We start from the raw sequence: 10,696 nt of genomic DNA on the forward strand, positions 1-10,696 counted from the left end.
TGTTTTTTTTTTTTTTTTTTTTTTATCTTTTGTTTGTTGACGGCGTCTCTCCGCGCCTTGATTGTCGCTCAAGTCGTCTCACTTTCTCTCTCTAGACACGATTTCGTTTGTTCCTCTCTCTCTCTCCTTGTTGTTGTTATTTCCAGCTTGATTTCGTTATTAGCCCTCGTATTTTTGTTTTATGTTAGTTTGATACCCATTATAATACTTCATTCCTATATTGACCCATAATAATCTAATTAAAAATTATGTATAAGACTCCCAAACCGATCGCGCAGACAAATCAGCCAATGTATAAGGAAAAAAAAAATAAGACACTTGAATTTAAATACATTTGACAATTTATACGTGAAAGTAACATAAGTTGACTCGCTCAAAAGAATTTGAGTATAATCATTATTTAATTTTGTTTTATATAATTAGATGTATGAGTATATTATGTTTAATATGTAAAGTAAACTTATTCAACTACTTATGGATGCTAGACGTAATTGTTAACTTTGTTTTTATGCAGCTAACAGCGAAAACAATTTAAATATATACTTGAGACCTAAATTGTAAATATGAAGAAAAAATAGGGACCAGCGAGAGGTCAAACATCAAAATCCTTTAGGTTCACGTCGAGCCCACCGGGGACGAGAATGACACGTGGTTGTCTAGGCTTGATGAGCAAATGCGAGACGTGAGGCCCTCCTCTTTGGAACAACACTTGTGAGTTGTTGTGACCAAAACTTTTAGTGATTTTTTTTTGCTATATTATTGTAGAAGTTTATTCTGATAAACTGTGAAGAACACTATTGTTATTAGGTCGTGGAGTTAATGTTTGTATAGCCAACTATTCAGTTTTGGAATATTTCAAAACTAAACAAAAAAAGTGTACTTTTTGATTTGATGTATTTCCTTTGCTAAAGTTTGATTTGCTCTATATAGTGTGTGTACTTTCACCTGTTATATTATATATATTAAACTTAGGACCATTTTGCTTTCTTGAAAATATGGCTTACATGACACCGTCATAGCAGGTTGTGGCTTTAGGTGTTTAAAAACAAAATGTAGAGGTCACGTAGACTAAACAAGCAAACAAGAAGTGGTGCATTTCATGGTAAATAGCCATAAAACAAATGTATAAAAAGGTTGGTGGATAAAAAAAAGTATATATTTGCAGAAATAAAAGCTAAACTAGGTCAAGAATTGTAATTTCGAGCACTTGATATTAAACAATATTGATACTTGTATTTTCATTTGTCTGATTCTAGCTTGCGATGTATATAAACAAGACAAATTGTGCGTGACGACCGACGGCTACAATCATGCCTCACGACATAAAAGAATAACCAAAAAAACCCGACGAAAAGCAGAAAAACTTATGATCGAAAAATCAATCATTTAATCATCTCAATGATTAATTCCTTATGAATTAGGTTGACAAAAAAAACTTATGAATTACGATTAAATTCTATATTAGGAACAATGGACCTGCTAATGTAAACCCAAGAAAGGACCTTCAATTACTAAGCCCGGTTTAAGTAATTCATCACTGAGGCCCGTATAAGGCCCATAATAAAATTTTCACAGAAAACACCAAATAAAAACAGTTAAAAAGGAAACTTTGGATGGAGCCATCTAGAGATTTGTAGAAGATACGGTTTCCACCTTTACCGCTAACGTTTCATCATGTTATTATCACGCGTCTTCAAGAACGTTCCCTTCCTCTTCCCGCAACTGCTTTTATAACTTCCAAAACCCTTATCTTCTCTCGTAACAAGCAAATCTATACCTCTGACCCTCACGATCCAATATTCCCGCGTTTTTATTACATAATGCATAAGTGGAATCTTCCCTACCGCAAAGATGACGTGGAAAGCGGCGGCAACAGCGGCGAGAGACCTCTGTATCCGACGATGCTTGAGAGCCCCGAGCTCCGGTGGGGCTTCATCCGCAAGGTTTACTCCATAATCGCTTTTCAGCTTTTATTAACAATCGCCGTCGCCGCCACGGTTGTCACCGTACGTCCGATCGCCGTGTTCTTCTCCACCACTAGCGCCGGCCTTGCTCTCTGGATAGTTCTGATCATCACGCCTCTTCTAGGTAAAGCTTTTTAATTCCACTTTGTTTTTTACTTTTGTTTGAGTTTGTGTCTGAAACTGTTTTTGTTTCTGTTACTGCAGTGTTGTGTCCTTTGTACTATTACCACCAGAAACATCCCGTGAACTACTTGCTTCTTGGTATTTTCACCGTGGCTCTTGCTTTCGCGGTGGGGTTATCATGTGCATTCACCAGCGGTAAATACATTCTTTACTTGTGACACACTCTACTCTTTTTGTTCGTTTCTTGCCTTTCACGTGACTCTGCTTAAACAACACGCTAACGACTAAAAAATTAAATGAAGTCTCCAACACATATCTGAGATGTCTTTTTCTAACTTTCCCGTTACTCAACAACACGTTAAGAAACACTAAATAACATAAAAAACAATTTTTACTAAATAACAAAAAAAAAATCAGAGATGTAAAATAAAGTTGTGGCTGCTGTGACTTTGTTTGTTGGAACAGGGAAAGTGATTCTTGAGTCAGCGATTCTAACAACAGTAGTGGTGCTTTCCTTAACCTTCTACACCTTCTGGGCGGCAAAGAAAGGATATGACTTCAACTTCCTCGGCCCATTCTTGTTTGGTGCTATCATTGTTCTCATGGTCTTTGCCCTTATTCAGGTAAACAATAACACATCTCATTCCTCTTACACTTGCTCTGTTTTGGTTAAAAATTATATTGAATATATTAGTTTCATCTTTGGTTATGTGTTTGCTCAATGTTGTGTAGATATTTTTCCCGTTGGGACGGATCTCAGTGATGATCTACGGTTGCTTGGCATCTATAATATTCTGCGGCTACATAGTGTATGACACAGACAATCTCATCAAACGTTACAGTTACGATGAGTACATCTGGGCAGCGGTGTCGCTCTACTTGGACATCATCAACCTCTTCTTGTCTCTCCTCACCATTTTCAGAGCTGCCGAGAGTTGAATGACTTAAAACTTTAATATGTAAATCTCTAATACTACCAAAGGTGTTTTGTTTTTGATTCATGTATATATAAAACTTGAATTCACTTCCATTATTGTTACGTTTGACTCCACAATTCAAAAACGATCAAGGAGATGGAGGCGGTTGCTGCACACACCCGCAAAACGCAAACCGCTTCTTGATCCTCTTCCTTCGCTCACCTCTCACTCCTCCATAGATATAATCCTTGAGAAGAGTCCTCGTTTTGCTATCCGACGTCTTAGCTTTAGCTCGTTCCTCTCTTTCTCCTTCTAGCTTCAGCAACAGGAACTGTAACCTCTGTATCTCAAACTGCAACCTCCCAATCTTCTCCGAACCTCTCCTCGCTTGCTCCGATATCCTCCTCCTTCTGCTCCTCTCGTCCTCATCAAGATCCACTGAAGATTTGCTTCCGTCTGATATCTCAAACCCGCTTATGACTTTTGTTACTAGCTTCCTGTTGACGCTTAGAAGCTTCTCCAAAGCCTCTTCCGCTTCGTGGATCTGTCCCTTGACAGCTTCGTACTCGTCTTCTTTCCCTTTCTCGCTTCTCTCCTCTCTCTCCACTTTGCTTTTCAAATCCTCCACGGCTATGTGGAGATTCGAGAGCTTCTGTAGATCCGAGTGAAGCCTCTCGAGGACTTTCCTCTTGTTTACTTCCTTGTTTGGATCCGTGAATCGGTCGGAGATCTCTAGCTTGTCCACAACCAGTGACTCTTCAGACAAGGACTTACCTGTCTGTACCTCAAAACTGTGATCATCTTCTATCTTGAGAATGTCTCTCTTGCTAATCCCATATGATGAGCAATCAGAGACCTGGTCAAGTACGATATCTTTCGTGATCATTTCACTTTCATGGTTCTGTTTCCGGAGACTTCCACTTCTCCTTCTGCTTCTTCGGGCAGATGTTTTTAGTTCTTCCATTGCGAGCTTCTTGGTTAAGAAGGCCTCTTCAATAGCTTTGATTCTCAAACACATTTCTTCCAACTCTAAGAAGCCCTCCTTGTTATCCACCGTAGAAGCAGTGTCCTGGTGTGAGATAAGCACAAGAGATTTCGAAATTAACAAAGAAACATATGAAACTAAGATGACTTAGGCCAACGATAAAGCTGTCTAAACGCTTTATTACCATCAAATAAAAGTATTTGGTTATTAGAAGCAGAGTTTTGATAAGGTAACATACCTTGGCTGGTTCATCCTCGAGTGCATGTGGCATGTCAATATGTTTTTCTAAAGAGTCCATGCTTTCCTTCAACAATATAATAGCTTGGAAGTATTTGCTCATAACATCTTCTTGTTCTTTGTTAGCATCCTCTAAGTTGTTCACTCTTCCTTTAAGTTGGTCAATCTCAACGTCTTTTCGTGTACATCTACTCTCAAGGTTATTGTAGGCTTCCGCTAACTCATGGACCAACCCTTCAAGCAATGTTTTATGAACAACTAAAATCTGCAAATCTCCAAACAATGTTGACGCTCGAGACTCCCATAGTTCAACATCCTTCTTCTCTTTGGAAAGCTCCTGGTTCAGCTGGTCAATCTCCACGTCTTTTAATGTGCATCTATTCTCAAGGTTATTATAAGCTTCCGCTAGCTCATAGGTCAAACTTTCCAATAATGTTTCCTGAACAGCTGAAATTTGCAAATCTCCAAACAATGTTGAAGCTTGAGACTCCCATAGTTCAACCTCATTCTTCTCTTTGCAAAGCTCCTGGTTCAGTTTTTCCTTCTCCGCTTTGATTCCGTCGAGTTCCATGAGTAAGTTCAACAAGTCAGCTTCCAGTTTCAGATTAGCTTCGTTTGCATGACCAGTCTTCTTAACCTGCTCTTCGTAATCTCCTTGGAGTTTCAGAACCTTCTTATCCTTCTCTTCTTCTATTGATTTAGTTTCCTTGTATCTACATTCTAAATCCTCCACTGCCTTGGATAGTTCAGATTTTTCACTCTGCACGATGGAGATCATCAGCATAGCTTCTAGAAGCTCTTTCTCCTTCTGAACCAACTGATCCTTCACATCAGCAATTTCATGTTCCAACTGATCATTGGCTGATCTGGTAGAGAGCAGCTCGGCGTCTGCTTTCTCTAGCAAACCTTCAAGCTGCAAGTTCTCAGTTTCTCTGGATGTTAACTTATCACCAACCTCCCTCACCTCTTCCTCCAGCCTGTCCAAATCCTCATTTAGTTTCACCGCTTCTGAAAGTTTTTCCAAAACGACATCCTCCAAGAGAATAATGAGATTGCTTTGGTATATAGTCTCGGAAAGAAGCAAAGAGATGTCCACTTCTAGTTTACGTTTCTCCTCCTCTAACCGCAGTGTTGACTTTGTTAAGTATGTTTTCTCGTCCAACGTTTTGTGATTCTCTCCCTGCAAAGTGGCGTAGTCGTTTAGAAGTTGCAAGACTTGCCTGTGCACATCCTCAATTTCCACCTTCAATGCTTCTTCTCTGTTGACTCCTTGTTTAATTTTGGTGGTTAATTCTCCATTCATGTAGATAAGTTTCTGAGTCTCATCCCGAGAAAGCGAGAGCTTGGAACGCTGAGATTCAAGTTCTTCTTCAAGGAGTTTTTTCTCAGTTGCAATACCAACAGCTTCTGATTTGAGTTGACAAAGCGATTCAAGAAGGACGAGGTTCTTAATGGCAGACAGCATTTGCAAGTCCTCATTTTCAACCTTCAAGACTTCTTCTCTGTTGACTCCTTGATTAACCTTTGTGGTCAATTCTCCAATCATGTTGGTAAGTTTCTTGGTCTCGTCCCGCGAAAGCGATAGCTGGTAGCTCTGAGATTCAACTTCTTCTTCAAGGGATTCTTTTACAGTTGCAATACCAACAGCTTCTGATCTAAGTTGATGAAGAAATTCAACAAGGACGAGGTTCTCAATGGCAGACTGCATGTGCAAATGATCAACTTCCACTTTCAAGGCTTCTTCTCTGTTGACTCCTCGATCAACTTTTGTGGTCAATTCTCCAATCATAAAGACAAGGTTCTTGGTCTCATGCTGTAGCTGGTAACACTGAGATCCAAGTTCTTCCTCAAGGATGTTCTTCTCAGTTGCAATACAAACCGCTTCTGATCTAAGTTGACGAAGAAATTCAACAAGGACGAGGTTCTCAATGGCAGACTGCAGGTGCATATCATCAACTTCCACCTTTAAGACTTCTTCTCTGCTGACTCCTTGATTAACCTTTGTAGTCAATTCTTCGATCATGTAGATAAGGTTTTTGGTCTCATCCCGCGAAAACGAAAGCTGAGAACGCTTAGATTCAAGTTCTTCCTCAAGGGTATTCTTTTCAGTTGCAATACCAACTGCTTCTGATTTAAGTTGCTGAAGAGATTCAACAAGGACGAGGTTCTCAATGGCAGACTGCAAGTGCAAATCCTCATTTTCAACATTCAAGACTTCTTCTCTGACGACTCCTTGATTAACCTTTGTAGTCAATTCTTCAATCATGTGGTTAAGGTTCTTGGCCTCATTCCCTAAAAACGATAGCTGGTAACGCTGAGATTCAAGTTCTTCCTCAAGATCTGTCTTCTCAGCTGCAATGCCAACAGCTTCTGATTTATGTTGATGAAGGAATTCAACAAGGACTAAGTTCTCAATAGCTGACTGCCTGTGCAAATCCTCAATTTCCTCCTTCAAGACTCCTTCTCTGTTGACTCCTTGATTAACTTTTGTGGTTAATTCTCCATTCATGTAGATAAGTTTCTCAGTCTCATCCCGAGAAAAGGAGAGCTGGTAACGCTGAGATTTAAGTTCTTCTTCAAGAAGTTTCTTCTCAGTTGCAAAACCAGATTTAAGTTGCCTAAGAGATTCAACAAGGACTAGGTTTTCAATGGCTGACTGCCAGTGCAAATCATCAACTTCCACCTTCAAGGCTTCTTCTCGGTTGACTCCTTGATTAACTTTTGAGGCTAATTCCCTATTCATGTGGCTAAGGTTCTTGGTCTCATTCCTAGAAAAAGAGAGCTGGTCACGGTGAGATTCAAGTTCTTCCTCAAGGGCACTCTTATCAGTTGCAGTACCAGCAGCTTCTGACTTAAGTTGCTTAAGAAATTCAACAAGGACGAGGTTCTCAATGGCAAACTGCTTGTGCAAATCATCAACTTCCACCTTCAAGACTTCTTCTCTGCTGATTCCTTGATTAACTTTCCTGGTCAATTCTCTAATCATGTAGCCAAGTTTTTGGGCCTCGTCCACCGAAAGCAAGAGCTGAGAACGCTTAGATTCAAGTTCTTCTTCAAGTGCCTTCTTCTCAGTTGCAATACCAACAGCTTCTGACTTAAGCTGCTTATGAAATTCAACAAGGACGAGGTCCTCAATAGCTGACTGCCGGTGCAAATCCTCAATTTCTACTTTCAAGACTTCTTCTCTGTCAACTCCTTGATTAACCTCTGTGTTCAATTCTCCATTCATGCAGATAAGCTTCTGGATCTCATCCTGCAAAAGCAACAGCTGAGAACGCTGAGATTCATTTTCTTTTTCAAGGATATTCTTCCCTGTTGCAAGACCAACAGCTTCTGATTTCAGCTGCCGGATAAACTCAACAAGGACGAGGTTCTCAATAGTCCCCTGATGGTTTTCTCTCTGAATCTTCAAAAGCATAGCTTGCATCTCATCAAGTCTACTCAATATCTCATGAATATTTTTCGGGTCTTGTTTGTTCTCATCAACAAAACCAAAACCTGGGATAATTTCAAGCTTCATTAATACCTGGTAGATCCCAGTTCTAAGTACTTTAATGCAATCAACCGAGGAATCAATCTGCACTTGTTTCCCAATATTTTCCTGTTCTAGTTCAGAAACTAGCTTCTCCAACAGATGAGCAGCTTGTTTGAGACTCTGATTCTCAGCAACGAGGGAGGAACTCTTCTCAAGCCACTCCTGCAAACATTTCTTCAGAACAATAATCTCAACGTGAGCGTCATGAGCTCTATCCAGTTCCTCTTGATACACTCTCTCCTGGCGTTGGATCTTTGATTTCATCCCATTCATCTGAGTCTCAGAGAGCTGCACAAAACTAGCATAGTCATGGTCCTTGGCATCTAGAGACACTCCTAGCTCTTCAATTTTCTGAAGGCAAGATTCCCTCTCGGCCGCTGATTCCAACACTTTCACATTCAACTCTGCCTGTTCTTTCTCTATATCTTCAATGCTTTTCCTCATTACATCCATATGAGCGAGTAAGCTTTCTCTTTCACCAACTAAACTGGACTTGTCATCACTCAGCAAGTGGCATGAGTCCTCTAGGCTTTTCAATTTTGACTTGAGTTCTTCAAGTTCTGCATTCGCATCAAAAAGAGAGTTCTCCAGTAACCTGTTTTCCTCAGAGAGTTTCTTGCTGTCTTCTGTAGCAATCTTCAAACGGGAAACCAACATGTTCTTCTCAGAATGAAGCCCTGATTTCTCTTCTGCAAAAGCTTCCTCCAATGTCTTCAGCTTCCCTCTGATTGTTTCCAGCTCGGAGTTCAAATCTGATATGGACTTCTCCAGAAGAAGATTCTTCTCAACAAGCTCTTTCATCAATTCTAGCTTCTCAAGCAGGACCGTCTTTTCGATACTCTCTCTTTCCTTTGTTTCCTTCAGCTTTGAGTTCTCCTCCTGCAGCTCCTTGATAGAAGATCCAAAGCCTTCTACCATGGACTGGTGTTTCTTTCCCATCTGGCTTAACTCCTCTTTAAGACAGTATATCTCTTGCTGCAAAGCATTCCTCTGGTCCACTCTCAGCTCAACTTCCGCCTCAAGTCTCTGTATCGTCTCCCGTAATCTTGACACCTCATCCTGCAAACTTTTAATGGATGCAGCCGAAGCGAGGTTGAGCTCATTAAGGCTTTTGCTCTCCTCTTTGGCTTCTTGGACTTCCTTCAATAAACCACTGTTACGCGCCTCCAAATCTTTAAGGATCTCAGACCTGTTCTGCAGTTCCAACGCCAAAGTGTTTAGCTCCTCCTGAGACTGAGAGTGCAATTGCTGCAGGGTTTGAAAGGCCGTCTCAGCCTCCACGAAACGCAAGTGTTCTTCTTGCACAGTAGTCCACAGTTTCCCCATCTCTTTCTGCTTTTCCGTGAGCTCATGACTTTGACTCCCTAGTTTCTCCAACAGACCGTCCAGCTCAGAGTGCAGATTCTGGTTTGATCTCTCGAGCACAACACATTTTTCCTCTGCAAATTTTAACTTAGCAACCCCATCCTCTATTTCACGGCTAAGTCTTTGGGTTTCTTCTTGAGCATGAAACAGCTTGAGCTTTAGGTCTGCAATTGTCTCCAGACACTGTTGGTACTGAAGCTCATAAGCTTCGTTTTCTTGAGTCAGCTTGGAGACTTTTTCCTTTAAGTTTTCAACTTCACCGTCAGCATTTTCTGCGCGTAGATTGATTAGCCTCGCATCTTCCTCAGCCTTGCGCAGCCTCTCTTCCAGGTTAGATATGGTTTCCAAACATTGGTGATATTGAACAAGAGCATCTTCCTTGTCAGTTTCTGATCCAACAAGGCTTTCCTTCAACGCTATAATCTCACCTTCAGCTTGGCTGGCTCGCTCATTAGCCTCCTTCTGAGCTTGAGAAATGCGCTCTCCCAAATCAGCTATGTTTTCTAGACACTGCTGATACTGAAGAAGACTGGATTCCTTCTCAACCTCTAGCTTGCTGAGAGTTTCTCTGAGTGTTTCGACCTCAGCTTCAGCTCTTGTGGCTCGTTCATTAAAACACCTGGAGTCTTCTTGTGCACGAGCTACCTCAGACTCCAAATTAGTCAGCCTCTCCAAATTCTGATCAAACTGAGCTAAGTTAGCTTCCTTTTCAGCCTGCACTTTCGCAAGAGCATCTTTCAAAGCCACAATCTCAGCTTCAGCTTTGCTAGCACGTTCGGATTCCGAAAGAACCTTTGCGTTTCTCCCGTTTCCATCAGCATCATTGAAATTCAATCCTTTTCTTGCCTTTCCAATTTTCAAGCCTTGAGGATCTTCCATGAAGGCTATATTTCTCTTTACAGTGCTCATATGAGAGGAAGAGATCCCCAACGCACCTTTTTTCAAGTCACTGGGGTAAACCGGAGCTCGGATAGGAGGGTAACTCTCAGGCGTTTGCGGATCAAACTCTTCGGTTGATGGACCGACAAGCGACTCCTCACCAAACAGCATGGGGTCTTGGTTCGGGAACGCTTCTGCCATAGTCTGCTGAGCGTGACGAATGACGCGGGTGGCATGATCATATCTTTCAGCTAAAGCACGATATGCTCGGTAAAACTCTTCGACCAGTTTCATAAGCTCAGGACGCTTTTTGTAATACATTTCTGCTCGCCTAGCAAATGAATCTGCATCTTCTTCTATAACTTTGATCATCTGCTTGACTTTACTATCCATATCTGTCAACAAAAAACATATTAAAACAACAGAATAGATTTTACAGATGAACTAGTAGCTTATCTGAGTAACGTACCTGTAAGATTCTCCTGAAGCCATTTAGAGTTCTTGGGGCTTATGTGACTATCCCACCACCAAGAGTAGCGTTTAGTGTTAGCATTCCCAAAAGCGGCCATTTTTCCAAAGCAAAATTACACACACCACCACCACCAAACCAGAATGTTGCAAGTTCAGAGGCGCTCTTAATGCCAAGAGTATACCAATTTCCTCTGTAAGAGTAAAAAAAAAAAAAAAAAAA

General features: G+C 40.9%; 2 protein-coding genes across 3 annotated transcripts in view; one reads left to right on the forward strand and one right to left on the reverse strand.

The window, feature by feature from the left end:
• Nucleotides 1–1,622: 1,622 nt before the first annotated feature.
• On the forward strand, nt 1,623–3,117 carry LOC106294154 (BI1-like protein). The gene is made up of 4 exons (XM_013729755.1): nt 1,623–2,088; nt 2,169–2,282; nt 2,553–2,710; nt 2,820–3,117. The coding sequence occupies exons 1-4, from the start codon at nt 1,821–1,823 to the stop codon at nt 3,024–3,026; spliced, it is 747 nt and encodes a 248-aa protein (XP_013585209.1). The 5' UTR covers nt 1,623–1,820; the 3' UTR covers nt 3,027–3,117.
• Nucleotides 3,059–10,696, reverse strand: part of LOC106294153 (protein NETWORKED 1D-like) — an 8,498-nt gene continuing 860 nt past the window's right edge. For both annotated transcript variants that reach the window (XM_013729753.1, XM_013729754.1), the window contains exons 3-5: nt 10,475–10,667; nt 4,228–10,400; nt 3,059–4,073 (exon numbers count right to left, since the gene is read on the reverse strand). In XM_013729753.1, the coding sequence (XP_013585207.1) occupies nt 3,153–4,073; nt 4,228–10,400; nt 10,475–10,574 (7,194 nt within the window). In that variant the 5' untranslated portion in view covers nt 10,575–10,667 and the 3' untranslated portion in view covers nt 3,059–3,152. The remainder of the gene's footprint in view (nt 4,074–4,227; nt 10,401–10,474; nt 10,668–10,696) is intronic.

Source organism: Brassica oleracea, chromosome C5 (genome assembly GCF_000695525.1).
Source record: "Brassica oleracea var. oleracea cultivar TO1000 chromosome C5, BOL, whole genome shotgun sequence".
Classification (NCBI taxonomy): domain Eukaryota; kingdom Viridiplantae; phylum Streptophyta; class Magnoliopsida; order Brassicales; family Brassicaceae; genus Brassica; species Brassica oleracea.